This window comes from Coffea eugenioides, chromosome 4 (genome assembly GCF_003713205.1).
Source record: "Coffea eugenioides isolate CCC68of chromosome 4, Ceug_1.0, whole genome shotgun sequence".
Taxonomy (NCBI): Eukaryota; Viridiplantae; Streptophyta; class Magnoliopsida; order Gentianales; family Rubiaceae; genus Coffea; species Coffea eugenioides.
This window is the reverse complement of record NC_040038.1, coordinates 3,990,654-4,006,780: the sequence shown is the minus strand read 5'-3', so window position 1 is coordinate 4,006,780 and position 16,127 is coordinate 3,990,654. Positions and strand designations below refer to the sequence as shown.

General features: G+C 33.9%; 1 protein-coding gene across 1 annotated transcript; it reads left to right on the top strand.

Moving 5' to 3' along the window:
• The first annotated feature begins 4,403 nt into the window (after nucleotides 1–4,403).
• LOC113768186 (probable protein phosphatase 2C 21) lies at nucleotides 4,404–11,731 on the top strand. The gene is made up of 11 exons (XM_027312446.1): nucleotides 4,404–4,616; nucleotides 5,625–5,747; nucleotides 6,183–6,246; nucleotides 7,514–7,622; nucleotides 8,182–8,335; nucleotides 9,153–9,278; nucleotides 9,676–9,799; nucleotides 9,912–9,988; nucleotides 10,202–10,254; nucleotides 11,127–11,181; nucleotides 11,290–11,731. The coding sequence occupies exons 2-11, from the start codon at nucleotides 5,631–5,633 to the stop codon at nucleotides 11,485–11,487; spliced, it is 1,077 nt and encodes a 358-aa protein (XP_027168247.1). The 5' UTR covers nucleotides 4,404–4,616; nucleotides 5,625–5,630; the 3' UTR covers nucleotides 11,488–11,731.
• Nucleotides 11,732–16,127: the final 4,396 nt, after the last annotated feature.

Here is a 16,127-nt window from a genome sequence, read left to right as displayed (position 1 = left end):
AATCTAATTCGAATGAATTCTTACTAAGTCGAATTCGATTTGAGTATTAAATAATTTGGTTGATATTTTTGTCCTGTGGTCAAGTATAGAGGATTCAAATAAAACATACGGATGTATGGATCAGAGCAAACCTGATTTACATACCCATAATTGGTGTTCGAGTTACGATTGTCGTTATGGATAAAGTTATAAACATCAAAGTCTAAAGAGTTAGCTCCTTCAAAAAAACAAAAAAGATTTTTTTTTTTTTTTACCCTTTAACCTCTCCTCATTTTTTTCCCCTCTAACTATTAAACATAAGATTCGAATCATGAACCTTATAGTGAAAGAGGTTCTAAGAATCCTTTTCTGACCACTAAATCAATTCCCGTAATTAATAGTGTATAACTTGCTTTTCTTTTATATATATATATATATAAACGTTACTAATGAAGAAATATTACTAAATTGAGCTCAGTCCTTGACATTTTAAGGAGAGTAACACAAGAGGAGAACATAAAATGGTGAAAATGTAAGAATAGTGGCAAGAGAATATGAGTATACCTTCGCAAGCATCACTTCAACTAGGTCTGCAAACGAATCGAGTCGCTCGCGAGTCAAACTCGACTCGAGCTCGATCTGGCTCGAATTCAAGTTCAAAATATTAAGCAGGCTCACGAGCTCGAGTATATATATATATTTATTTATTTTAATAGTAAAATTATATATATATCCTTAATATTTTATTATTTATTAAGAAAAAATATTATTTTATTTATTTTTTTAAAAATAGAATAATTAATTTTTATTTTTTCAAGCTCGAGTTTTAAATTACCAACTCGTCGAGCTCAAGCTCGAGTTTGAGTTCAATAAAAATAAATTAAGCCTCGACTCGATTAGATCAAAATTCGACTCGATTCGATTCGTTTGTAACCCTAACTTCAACTGTTGAATAGTCTGCAAAATACATAACAGTTGAGTCAAATGTTGTATATATATCCCTCATATTTTGTTTTTCCTATGTCAGCCATAAGTGATTGGCAAGCGGACTACAAATAACGAATTTTGCTCAAACATAGCCCTTCACGTCACCACGGAGTACAAAAGAGTGGACCGGCAAGATATTACGTTGCTGAGAAAGTTTGTTGGTACCAGGTACTCAAAAAAGTTTTCAATAGCGATCTCTCTTTTTTTTTTCGTCAATACGATAGTTTCCTATACTATGGGGAGGGGGAGGACCTGAAGAGATCCTGGGGTAATCTAGAGGGGACTAAACCACCACCGGATCAGACGGGTGTATTACGCACCTGTCTGAATTTTTTAAATAAGGCCACATTTAATTGTGGCAAATTGATGAGGACAAGGTTTGAACCCTTGCCTCCCACCCCACCAAGCCTTAATGCTTTGGTGGTGGCCACCAAACCAAAGGCCGGTGGTTTTTCAATAGCGATCTCAATCATGTTCGAAGGGAACAATCTCACCATCAAATACTCACTAGATAATTACCGCTATTAATTGTACAGGTCTCTCACTCACATGTATTGACGGTTTTTTCCTCTAAAATTTCTTTAAACATTGTAGATGAGCATCCAAAAACGAAAAGATGGATCTTTTAATAGCTAAATGCTTTTATATACCAGAAGAGTGCCATAGTCTAAAGGTATTCATTCTATTTAAATGTTGCCAACATTCTTGTCGCAAGATATTTATAAACTGCCAAATACCATATAGTTTTTTTTGATAAAACAGAAGCCAATATCATTAAAGACAGCTGCACTAATGACAAAAGGCATATAGAACATATCTCAATATATTTAATTTTAAAAATCATTAGATTTAACAAAATTATAAAATAAAAAAAATTACACTATGAATCACAAACCATTAGATTTGACTAAATATATGTGTTGTTCCATAAATATTTGTGCTTGTTTATTCCCTCAAATCTGTCAATTAACTAGTTCAAGTTCAAAATTGGTACTGAGATCTGATGAGAAAACTCAAAAAATTTCAAATCCAACATATATATCCTAAAAACTTTTAAATTTGAGAAAAAAATAAAAACTAAACAAAATACTATTATAACATTACCGAGTAAGAACCTTATCAGGGGGAGTAACTTAAAATGTATTAGAGCCAAGTTGAGCCTTAACATACAACCTAGAGTTACTTTTCTATCTGTGGAATAAATTTGGTAGTTTTCGTCCGTTGATTACTTGGGGACCATTCATAGTCGCATTATTTTTATGTAATTTCGGATTCAGGTTTCCTTTTGGCCCGAAAAAAATTTGATTGTTTTAGTGCCATGAAGTATATTTTGTGATCCCATAAATTTTGGCGAGGAAAAAGGAAAAATGAAAAAAAATAAAGAAAATTTGGAGAGGACTGGGCCAGAATGAGCCTTAAATCCATTGATTTTGCAGTTTGGACTCGGGCCACGATATTTAGATCTACCCGCTGGACTAGGCTTCACTTTCATGGTCAGTTTCAATTTCAGGTCCAAAATCCTACTGGGTGTGTAAGAACTCTTATCATTATGCGTGATTCACCGGTGACCCACTGACCGCGCTGAAATTTTCCTAGTTTCGACTGTTCAAGACTTCAAGTCTAAGCTGAAATTTAATTATTAGTTTAGAGGCTCAAATTCGGCTAATTACTTAGAATATAGGTAGAAAAAAAAAGTCAGACACTTATTGGTCAGACACTTATTGATCCATTTATAAAACTTGAAATGAAAATTTAATTGATGGAGGCGAGAAGTTTAAACTTTTCAATTCCTTTAGCAACTAGTGGCTCATGAAAATGATGGAGCAAGTATCATCATTTAGGCATTGTATGGGGGTTGCGAGAGAACCTCTAAACCATATAAGTGTACTATTATACTCTCTAAATTTTTTGAATAAATAAAGCACAATGTTTCATTGTAAAATGGCGTCTGAACCTCCGACGAGAGAGAGAGAGAGAGTTCTATGGGACTCTGCCAGAGTACTAGGGATGGCAATGGAAGCGGGTGCCCCCGCGGGGGGCTCTCGGGGCGGGGGTTGGGGCGGGGGCGGGGGGGAATTATTTCCCCCCGCTTAGAAACGGGGCGGGGGAGTATACCCCCGCCCCGCCACCCGCAAAACAAAAAAATATATATATAAAAATATATAATATGTAAGTTAATTAGTTATAAACTTATGATAATGATATTATTAGTTAGATGTATTATATAATGTATATTAGTTTATGTAATATAATTGATATTATCAATTATATGAATAATTATGCATGTCTACTAATAGAATTTATTAATTAGTTATACTAAATTTACTAATACATTTATACTAAATTTCTAATTACACTTAATAGAATAACATTTTTTTCTCAAAAAAAAGCACAGACACAATAAAGAATTAGTGATTGCATTTGTACTAAAAGTGAAAACTTGACTATTTTAGTTATATTTATTTCATCATATTGGATTGTATTCAAATAACTTCTGTTTGATTGTTTTTATGAATTTCAATTGTAAAATTACAATGAATAATAATTTGGTGATGTATTGATATTTTAGTACTTGATTATTTATTAAAATTTAATTATAATAAAATTATATAATAAAATTTTATTAACCCCGCGGGTGCCCCGCGGGGGAAGCGGGGGTGGGGCGGGGCGGGGGAGCAGGAAACGGGGACGGGGCGGGGGACAGGAGGAACTAATAGGCAACGGGGCGGGGGACCCCGCCCCAACCCCGCCCCATTGCCATCCCTATGCCTGACCATTAGATCGAAGTCCAATTTAAGTAGTCTACGTTATCGGTCGGGCCAACCTTAGAAATGGTCAACAAAGGTGAATCCTCTGATGGCATAAGTTCCAAGTCACGGAATTTCACATTAACTTACATGCTATGAGAATTCAATTTCTTAAAAATCATTTTTTTTACTTGATTAAAAAAGCATTAAATTTAAATGAGGATTTTAATATTTAGCTGCTTCTAGCATGGTCCTCTATTACATGGCGAGCTAAACTTCGTTAAAATGCAATTAATCATTACAAATCCATGAACCAGATTAAAATTTTGCCTGTAATCAACCACTATTAGGAAAGTTTTACAAATTAAGTTACAATTTAAACCTGCACCTTTAATCTCTCACCAGATTTCTTTCTTTTTTCTTTCGGAATCATCTACATGACTAAGAAAAGTGGTGACCAACTTTTTATTTTATCTTCCCCTTTTATCCATTTCTTTTTCCTTTTTTTGGGAACACAAAACTCTCTGCCTAGGAAAAAGCTGTCCAGCCCAAAAGGATAGCATCCGCTCATCATCGGGCCCACTTATTAAACCAGCACATAGTAAATAATTAAAACCCAGAGAATAAAATATATCACAGTCCAAAAATAAATAGACCGTAGTTAATCCACCGTTAATCCACAGCTCACCGCTGCCGAGTCATCCCTCGTCACCCAAAACTGCCTTCCATTGATCAGTTCTCTCTCTCACTCCCCCCCACACACACACACACACACGCACAAAATACTCTCACTCTCCGGGTGCTTCTACATTGATAACTTTGCTTGCCAGCTCGTTGAAAAATCCCTAACGCAGCTTCATCAACTCTCTCGACTTCATTTCGGATGCGATTTTGATTTGTTTGGTAAGTTTTTTAAATCGTTACCAAGCATCTGTGTTAGTTTATGTTCGTGATCAATTGTACAATTATTTTTTTCCCCATATATCATGGCGATGAATTGCTTTTTTACCGTTTTCATTCTTTTCTATGTTGTAACTTCTTATGTTATGATCGATATTAGCGCAGAATGTTATTTAGCTGTTTGGTGATAGTTCGAATAAAATTGGAACGATAGAGAGAAGATTATAAGTATGTGGAGTTGTTAGAATTGTTACGTATTATGTGAAAAATGCATCGTATATGTGTGGAAAATGGAGTCAACTCTGTGGAATTTTCGGGCATCTTGACGAAAATAGAGAAATAACGATAGAGTTTTGCTGTGCTGGTTTGAAAATGTTTTAATTGCTGTTGATTTCTCATTGTTGATTCAATTTCCGTGCTAATATTAAGAGTATAAAGAACTGTGTTGGAATTATTTTACAATTTTATTGCACTTTATACTGGGCAAGTTTTTGCGGTGATATTGTAAATCTCAAATTCTCTTAAGTTAGAAATAATCGGGGAAAAGGATTTCAAATGAGTTATTTGCTGGTGGCATGCATCTTGTTAATTCTTTAATAATTAGTATAATTTCCTAAACTACCAGATGAAAACACATGCCAAGTAGGCTGTTGTGGATAACATAAATAGTTGTACGATTTTTTTCAATTGACTAAATTTTAGTGAATTTAGAGTGTAAACTGGCTCCACAGTTTCATTTTGTGAGCGTTTCTACGTATTTCTGTCATAGCGAGTTGAGTTAATTTTTCCATTGTACTACATGAGCCTTTTCGTACATAAACAAACTTTTCTTTTCCTGATTTATTTATTTTTTTTAAAAAATTATTAAAAGAAGAACAAAAGAAAAGAGAATATGTTTGTTCAAATTTGTATTCTATGCTTATTCTTGAGTTTGGCTGCTGTGAAACAAAAGAAAAGAGAATGTGTTTGTTCAAATTTGTAGTCTATGCTTATTCTTGAGTTTGGCTGCAGTGAAGTATGGGGGTATATCTAAGCACTCCTAAAACGGAGAAGTCATCAGATGACGGCGAGAATGATAGACTCAGATATGGCATGTCCTCCATGCAAGGATGGCGCTCTACCATGGAAGATGCTGTAAGTATCTTCTGGCTTCTAATTATTGGGAATCTAGTACTAGTCAGCAGTAAATAATGATAAATGAAACCTATTGCAGCTTGGCATTTGACTTTTTAGCAGTTCATGCTCTTCATTTCTATCACCTTCTTTAGTTTTTTGTTTTTAATTTTTTTAAAAATATATGTTCATTGTCAAATAGCTCATGACTAGGTCATTCACCATTTGGCATTTCAATCAGGTATCTTGATGAGATATTAACTAAGTGTTAGCTTTCTTATATATGCATAGATTCCTGTGGACCTTTATATATGAAGCCTAGATACTTGGTATATTCTTCTTTGATGGTACAGTGAGCTTTAAATGTTTCTTTTATTGCTTTTATCTTTGGATGTGGACAATATCACTAGCACTAAAAGAATCTGCTACTTAGTTACAGCATCTTGTTTTCTGTAGCATGCAGTTTATCCCAACTTGGACAAGGCTACGTCTTTCTTTGGAGTTTATGATGGCCATGGAGGTAAGACTTTAAATGGAGTCAGTTTTTATAGCTCTTTGTTGACTTATATGAATGCTGAAATGAAGCTGACTTGTACTTGGCCTTGCTTTCTGGCTACATCTTTAGGATATGGCTCAGCCTTTTAGGAAGAAAATATCCACCTCTCTAGCACCTTCTCCTTTATATTTTTTCCCCTTACATCACCTTTTTTGCCTTTTCTATCTGAAACTGAACTTGATTTTTTTTCCCCTGTTGCATGACTTACTATCAGTTAATTTTATACTATTTTTTCCCTTATAAGGAGTGCTGAATGGTATTTATTCTTATCTATCAATTTCTGTAACCTTCTATTTAATACTTTCTATTATTTTAGCAAGTAAATAGCATAGCTTCTCAAAGGCAATTCTGATATGTATAAACAAGCTGACGAAAGAGATTAAATATACTGAAAAACAACTTCAAAGGTGTAAGATGGATTTGACAAGAAAGGCTGCAACTTGGTTAGATAATTAAAACTAATCTCTTTACAATGGAAACATATTTAGACATCTATTCCTATAATCACAAACATAGTATTGTTGCTCACAAGTAATTTTGACTAAAGTGCTTAATTGCTTATGTTAGCATAGCAATTTATGTAGAGTAGAGTATTACAGAGATGAGTTAAGAACCTGCGAGATTTGTGTATTGTTTTTTCTCTTGGAATAAAGAGTTGCTCATATTTGATTCATATAACTCCATTTAGAGCTAGGAAAATCGGCTAATACTGGATTATTATTGTGATATCCCACATCGGACTCAAGAGAAGAAAAAGAATCGTATAGAACGTCCGGACCATCAGGTAACTAATAACTTTGGGTTAACCATTTTGAGCCCGTGGTTTCAGCTCAAAATGGTATTGGGCCAGTCTGGCGGGCTCAGGGCACTACAATTATGACCTTGATTCCATTTAGTTAATTACAAATATGATTAATTGAGATGCCAAATGTAAGACATATTCTTGCTGCAATAAACAAAATGATTGGAATGAGATTTATATTCTTGCTGCACTAAACAAAATGATTGGAATAAGTTAATCTCACACTGAGCTAATTTTTGCTTGTTGGAGATCATCGTTGGTGTCGTGTGTATGTGTCTGTTTCCTTTCTTTCTTTTTCTTTGGGGAGGGGTGTGGAGTGGTTGGAGGGTTGGGGGAGGAGGAGATTGGGTTTAAATAGGAATATGATCTTTGAACTTTTGACGTCAGATATATGTGGGTTCATTATATGTGTCCTTAATTTTCTTGCAGGAAAAGCAGTTGCTAAATTTTGTGCCAAGTATCTTCATGAACAAGTGCTAAAAAATGAAGCCTACTTAGCTGGTGATTTAGGAGATTCGATGAAGAAATCTTTTCTCAGGTTACTCCAATCCTTTTTTTTTTTAGTTCCTTACCTACATGTGTTATTGACACGGTCTAACCATAGCTGGAATGCATGTATAACTTCAGTATGGTGTTATTACTAGCAAAACACTTATTCATATTAGATTAGCATTATGGAACCAGACTGTGTTGTTCATGACAACATTGGCCACTGAAACTGTCGTAATTCCCACAAGTTGAGTTTTATGTAATACCTTGATTTGTGAAGTAGGAGTTTACCCTGGTCACTTCTCATTTGAGTATGAAGTCATTTATAATTGTATGGGATTAAAATTTTTGTTAGTCTGTTGATGGTTTTAAGTCATTTGATTAAAAAAAAATCATTTGATTATTGTACAGATTGATGAATTTACAAATAATACCCAGTAAGTGTCGGAATAGCATTTAATTTGGATAATTTTGATTCTGCAATTTGTATTTTGTGGTTGTCTTACTAGAAGAATCTTATATAGGACAGAGTTCTTCAAATTTTTAGGCGTTGCAACTTGTAAATGCCGCGTAACCTTGTGTCTACTTTGTGGTCATTTATCTTTCAGGATGGATGAGATGATGTGTGGGCAAAGAGGTTGGAGAGAATTATCAGTACTTGGGGATAAAATGCAAAAGGTCACAGGCATGATAGAAGGATTGATATGGTCCCCAAGGAGCGGCGAAGCCAACAGCCAGATCCATGATTGGCCTTCTGAGCAGGTAAGCCCTTGGTCTTGCATCTGTCTAGTACGCTAGATACAAATATGATTTTTAAAGATGTCAATATATATCACCTCCTATGTATTTCCATTGCATACCTCCCCCTCTTAGTATATCACATGTTTTTTGGAGCTTATATTTGCATGCTGCAATACTAAAGTCATTTGTGCTGTTCTGTTAATGGGGATTGTAAGTTTTTGCATGAGGAGGTGATGGCCATGTTCTGTTAAGCTAGCTCCATCATGAGATAATATTATGAAAGTAACAATAAATTTTCCTGTATGTATTGTCTATATTATGAGAATGAATGAAGTGATGATAAACTTTCTTTTACTTCCAAGCACCGAGATCTTTTCACTTTTTAATTTTAAAGACAATCTTATTTTCTTGGCAGCATCTTTCCCTAGTCTGCAAACATATCCTGTATGGAAAATTGTTCATGCTCTTTCTTTCTACGATATATGATTTTGACATCAGTGCCATGTTGTTATTTTACTATTTTTCATCGATCCAAAGCTGAGAATTTGTTATATAACATGGGTTTTTCAGGGGCTTGAGGATTGATTGTTTTATTTTGCATGCACCACCTGAGTTGAGATGAGGAATTTATCATTCCTGTATTTTCTGCTACAATGCAGATTCTTTGTGGTTAACTATTTACCTGTATGTCATTTAGCATTGCTAAGACTTGAGATGATTTATTGTCCTCCTTTGTGTCAGCAAGCAAATATTTAAATAGTGTTATTAATTAAATTTATATAAGCCCATATGATCTTGTTTTGAAACTAAGGCATATTAAACATGATTGTGAGTGAAGGGACCACATTCTGATTATATTGGACCAACTTCTGGTACCACAGCTTGTGTTGCAATTATCCGTGACAATCAACTTGTTGTTGCAAATGCTGGTGATTCTCGTTGCGTGATGTCTCGTGGTGGTCAGGTAGAGATTTTGCTGAAGCTTTGGGTAATAATTTTGTAGTCTTGTGTTTTCTGAAAGAAGTCTGATTTGTCTTGATCCATCTAGGTTATACTTTTGATACTGGATTTCGTGATATACAAAGAGTTTGGAGACCTGATAGCATCCCTACCAAAATAAAACTATGCTATCAGTTAATTATATAGTATGGTTAACTAAATGTACTTTTATTTTTCATTCTTTTTATTTGAAGAAGGAAGAGTAAATCTGGTCTTGCTCTCCATGTCCCACTCACTTGCTCTTTTAGACCAAAGAACTTAGGCAACTTGTTAGTTTTCTAATCCAAAGGGAATATGTTGCTGGTTACTTCTATAGGGCAGTCCTAACTGTGCTAATAGGAAATTCACTATCTCTAATTTAGGCCTATGCTCTGTCAAAAGATCACAAGCCTGACCATGAATTGGAAAAAGAAAGGATACTGCAAGCTGGTGGCTATGTCCAATGTGGACGTGTCAATGGTAGCCTGAACCTGGCCAGGGCAATAGGTACCCATGTTGGTTTGTTGGGAGGCGGAGAGCTTTACTTTTGGTATTTATCAAGAAAATGAAATTTGTTTCTTTTTTGATTGCATGGACGTGACAATTTTTATGACTTCAGGTGACATGGAATTAAAGCAAAACAAAGCACTTCCTGCTGAAAGGCAAATTGTAACAGCAGATCCTGACATTACCATGGTATTTATGACTTGACTGCTATTGTGAGCTGAATCTGCTAAACGATGATTTTAGAAGTGATATTATGTTCAACGTCTTGCTTTACAATCTTCTTTATGGGAAAGGGCTATTGATTTAAGTTTAATTCAATTTGGCAATCGCCTAGTTAAGATTTGGAATATTTAGGTATCTTCACATGACATGGTCTTTTTCCATTGGTCCTTTTGATACTAGGTTGATCTCCAAGATGACGATGAGTTTCTTGTTCTAGCCTGTGATGGGATATGGTAGGGCTTTTCGGCTTGTCTCCTTTCTTTTTCCTAGTTATAGTTACTTTTCTTGGTAATCAATTTGACTTCCTTTCTTTTTCCTAGTTATAGTTACTTTTCTTGGTAATCAATTTGACTTAAAAACATCCTCTAAAGGATTTTGAGCCAGTGGTTTTATATCAGGATATGTTGCAACTGTCTGTAGTAGCTAACCTATGCATGTCATGAACTTGCTGCTCTGCATTGCTGTGTTAGACTTTCATGCAGAGGCAAAACTAAGTTATATTTGTGTGAATTTGGTAGGTCTCTAATTCAGAGATTTTACCATAGTGCTCTAGGAGGAAAATTAGTTAGAACTGATTTGCTTGTAAAAGATTGAAAACTCTTAATTCTAGCAAAAGAGCTGTATCTCCTCCTCATGAAACTTATGTAAGATAACTGATGCATAGTGGATGATCTTTTAACATGTTTTCTGTGATAAGAGTAGTGTGTTATGAAATTGACAATATCAAATCCATCTAACTGCTACTTCATTTCTTAGTCACGTAGTTCATCGACATATGTCCTGAATTTTTGTCCCTAAGAATTAAAAGCCTGCAACCTTTGTCCCTTTTTTGGCCCTTTAGCCTATTATGTGTACTCTATACATAAATTAATGTATACTTTAAACATCCATAGTTTCTTTATGGTAAGAGTTTAGCATGAAAATTGCAATGTGAAAAGTGGACCTGAAGATTACGAGTACAACAAGACACTCCACTGTTTTGCCTCTACAGCTTTGGTTGATGGCATTGCTTTGCATGCCCTGCTGAATGTTAGAACTTTTAATTCATAAGTTTGTCTTCTTGTAACATGGTTTGCCATGTTAATTATGTATCTTTTTGTGGTAGGGATTGCATGTCAAGTCAACAGGTAGTGGACTTTGTTCGAGAGCAGCTGTACAACGTAAGTCTTCTGTGTATATCTCAAATAATGCTGTTGATAAATTTTGTAAAGTAAAAGTCATTTGATGACACGATTGTTGATGCATCCGGTATTTTACAAATTACTTAGGAGACAAAGCTTTCAACAGTGTGTGAGAGGTTGCTTGACAAATGTTTGGCACCAACTGCTGGTGGGGAAGGCTGTGACAACATGACCATGATACTTGTCCAGTTCAATAAACCTTTGAACAATGGTGCTTCTTCCAAGGATCATCCATTTCCTCCTGATGAGCAAGCTGAATCTGATGAAAGACCCAGCAGAAATTGAACCTAAGCTACATCAAGCAGATGTTGAATCGAGTCCAGGTTAAGCCCATGCTGAGTCATGCAGAAAGTAAATAGTTCATGTGAAACCTCTCTGTAAATTTGGAGATTCTGTTTAAAATAGTGTTTTTAGGAATTTTGTATCCTGTTCGATGACAAGATCCAGTTGTTAACGTGTGGATTTCCTTTTCTGTAGTACACATCTAATGAAACACTTGATGTCAAGGAGTGAGTGTGTTTGGATTGCACATTATTTACAGTTTATTTACAGATTGACTCGTTTGTATCATCAACACATTTTTCAATCATCTTTTTATCTCATATATGTCACATTAAAAAAATATTACAGTATTTTTTTAAAAATAATTATCTCAAACAATCTCATATCCAAACACAGTATTTTTTAACCTTTTCTATCGTTGGTAAAATCTTGATAACCTTTTCTATTGTTGGCAAAATCATGATATCATTATATTAACCACAATTAAAGGTACAAACAGACCTAGGGAAACGTGTCCCCTAATTTTTAAACCTCTGCCAGCTCATGATTTGTATTTCCGAAAATCAGTTGGGCAAGGCCTAACAAAACACGAATGTCTCGGCAGGTGAAATTAAGACTACTAGTATTTTAAATAGGGTTAAATGCAAAAAACTCCCATAAATATTTATGGCTGTTGCACAATACACTCCAAAATATGTTTATAGGCACTTTGTACTCAAATTCTACTAAAAATTAACGAATCTGGATACACCATTTACTTACCACTGAAATGATAACTGTATTCTTAAATGATAATTGAATGGACAAAAGCACCCTTCATGGCCATTGTGTTGCATGGAGTGGGATGTGATGGTCAATAAAATATCTAAATAATTTTGGAATGTGATGTATGCGAAAAAAACTATTACTTGGAATATTATTTATATATCAATTATTTTTTGTACTTTTTTCTTTACTCTTTACCTTGTTCCATTTTACATTTTTCTTGTTCTTTTTTGTCTTGTATGACTAGTTATTTTAATTTTTTACTATTATTATTTGTATATTATTTTTAATGAACTTCAACTTATTCTCTTTTCATCTCTTTTTTGTGTTCAATTATTAGTAGTAATAATAATTGCAAATATATGTTAGCTATGTGCAAAGCATATTTTGTATAGTATTCAAATTATTTAGATACATCTAAAACAAATGAGCTCATAATAAATCTAATTATTAATAGCAAAGTGACAAATAATAAGATTAAAATAAAAAAAATATTAGTAGTAGTATATTATTGGTTAACGACACTTTTTTAGAAAATTTTTACTCATTTGATAAGAAAATTTTTTTGTACTTTTTGTTTTCTTTTTCGACAACAAAATTATTCTTAATAATATTTTGTCAGGTAGAGATAGTCATTTATGTTCGTTTGGAAGGAGGACAATTCTATCAAGAAATTTCAACGGACAAAACTTGCAAGACACGTGCTTTTGTTTGATCGTGAAATCTGTGAACGATAATTTTCTTAAGGTGCAAAGTGTCTATAAATATGCTTTGGGGTATATTATGCGACAGCTATAAAATTTTATGAGGGTTTTCTACATTTAACCCTTTTAAATATTATGTCTAAGTAAGACTTGCTTCTTCCAGTAAATTATCATATTGAAGAAAGGATTTTTCCGTAATAAGTCAGCATGATCTAGACTAGGGTGGCACCATTTTCCCCCTAATAAGTCAGCATGATCTAGACTAGTATGGCATCATCCCAATTAGTATGTGTTAGGGAGAACAACGTCAAGAAAGCTTATCAAAGTGTTCAATATGTAAATCAAAAATCTAATTCTAATCTAAAAATTTAAGTTATTAGGTTTCGGTCTCTTACTTATATATTAATCGTTCTTTTTTCATCTTTCGAACCAATGTAGGATATCCTTATATTATATAAGAATGAGTTTGGATTAAAGAATAGCTTTGAATTTCAACCGCAAGAGTAGGGGTATTTTGGGATTGTGACGTGGTTTTAAGTGTAGTTATAGTATTGGGTACTACTTTAGATAGCGTGTGTATTATTGTATTTACTGAAATGTCCTTGTATTCTAAAAGATGCAGTGATGATTTGTTCAAAGGTTTGGGTAATTTGGGAATGTGAGATTATTTGGTCATCTTTTCTACAATAGGTACAACCCATAATAGCTTCTTTATTGGTGTAATTACTTAAATGTCCTTGCAGAGACATTCATTTTGGTTTGAATCAATTATCACTATTACTTTGCTATTATAACTTGAAGAACTTCAAACGTCATTTTCATCTCAATTAAAGCAAGGACAATGTGGTTTATTAAGGAATTTATGATTGAGCATTAGTTTCAACTTCAATTCTTCAAATGTCTGCCCATTCACATTCTTCCATTATGTTCCTTTCATCTTCCGGTAAATACTTATTTGTATTGCTATTGTACTCTAGATTTCAATATGGTTCTCTAGTGAAGTTATTTTTGGTGGTTCAACTTGAGGTGAGGTTTCATTCTTTTTTTTAAAGGTATGATTTGCTTTGGAAAACCGTAATTTCTATTGTTAGCTAAATGCTTTCATTCCAAAATTGGATACTCCGTTAGCGCAATTTAATGTTGATATTATTGTTTCCCCACAAAGTTGGTTGTTCTATATAATTTAAATGGTGTGGTTTTGTTGGAATAGGTTTCGATCAACAAGAATGTTGGCTACTTCGATCAAAAAGAATGTTGGCTACTTTGATCAAAAAGCCTCCGCCATAGTTGGCTACTTTCATCAACAAGAATGTTGTGTAGATGCATCTTTAAGTGGATAATCACTTTGTTTATTTGCCATTCTCTGAATCGTTTGGGTATCTGTTTAAAGTTTATTTAGTCTTATTAATGAAAAGCTCATATACAAGTGTTTGTTTCAAAATATATGAACTGAGCAAGATAGCATGCATAATTTCCTTCTCCATCTCCCAGTATACATTAGATATTTTGTTACTTCATTTTATTACTCAATGTGCGTGAGTTTTTTGATATTCGCTTGAACTACCGTAAAATCTTCTTTAACCATAAGCACCAAACACCCGTGCGATGCGCGAGCATTCCCCTCCTAGTAATTCTTATAAATCTCTCTTTTCATGAGTAACCCCTCATATTAAATCCAAATTTATAAACTCTTCTCTAAACCTACTTTAATACTTAATGCAATCTCATCTTAATACCTAAGGTCATCTCTTCTCACAATTATGGACTCACTATTTTTCAACATTTAATTCTTCATGAGTAAAACCTCCTATTAAATCCAAATTTACAATTCTTCATGAGTAACCCTTCACATTCAATCTAAATTTACAAATTCTTTTTCAACTCACTTTAATACTCAATACAAATCCATTTTAACACCTAAAGTCATCTCTTCTCTCAATCACAGACCCACTTTTTTTCAGCATCCAAACCTTCACGAGTAACCTCTTCTATTAAACCTAAGTTTACAACCCTTTGTGAGTAACCTCTCACAGCATCCAACTTGAGATGATCTTCTCTTAATCATGGATCCACTATTTTTCAACATCCAAATTGGATTTTGACCCCTACCAACCCTTGGCTCTGCCACTTTAATACTCCATGCAAACTCACCTTAACACTTAAAGTCATTTATTCTTCCAATTATGGATCCATTTTTCTTTAACGTCCAAGCTAAATTATAGACCCCTGCCAACTCTTGACTCTTTGGTCTAAAAGTACTGAACCTCTTGTCAAACTCATGGTGCACTTGATTCAATAGGAACCAAATTTCTTAACACTTCTGTTCACCACCAAGAAAAAATATTCATCGGCTCAATTGTGAGAAAAATTCATTTGCCCATCAGTAATTTAGTCTCGGAACTAAACACCTTAACACTTCAATCCACTACCAAAAAGAGAATTTTCACCGGAAGAATCCACTTGCCCATGCAACTCAATTTCGTAACCAAATTCCTTAACACTTCGATCTACCATCAAGAAAAGAATTTTTACAAGAAGAATCCATTTGCTCATGAGTAACCCAGTTTCGCACCACCAAAAAGAGAATTTTCACCAAAAAAATCCACTTGCCTATGAATAACCTAATCTTACAATTAGAAACTTTGATACCACTTGTTAGAGAGAAACATTTCGAGAGAGTCCATCAAAGAGTCCAAATTCACTTGCCCATGAGTAATTTAATCTTGCAACTAGAAGCTCTAATACCATTTGTTAGGGAAAAACACCTCTATAGACCCGATCAAAGAGTCCAATATATAAGTCAAGAATTCAACTCTGACTCAAAAGTTTAAACTATTAAATTTTGAGTTCTTACTTACATATTAACCGCTCTTTCTTTACATCTCGAACTAATGTGGGACATAATTCTTTACTCACGAAACTAACGGAATGTTTGGATAATAAAATTATTCCAAACACAATTTTCAAACAACTTTTTATTATTTCAATTAATTTTTTATCTCACATACATTGTATTCCAAAAATATATACTATAATACTTATTTTAAATAATATTTCAAATAATCTCATGTCCAAATATTTCTTTATCAAGATATTGATCTCATCATTTACCCCATCTCTCTCAACAAAAACAACAACAACTACGACTATTTGATTCCCCTCGTCCTAAAGTTG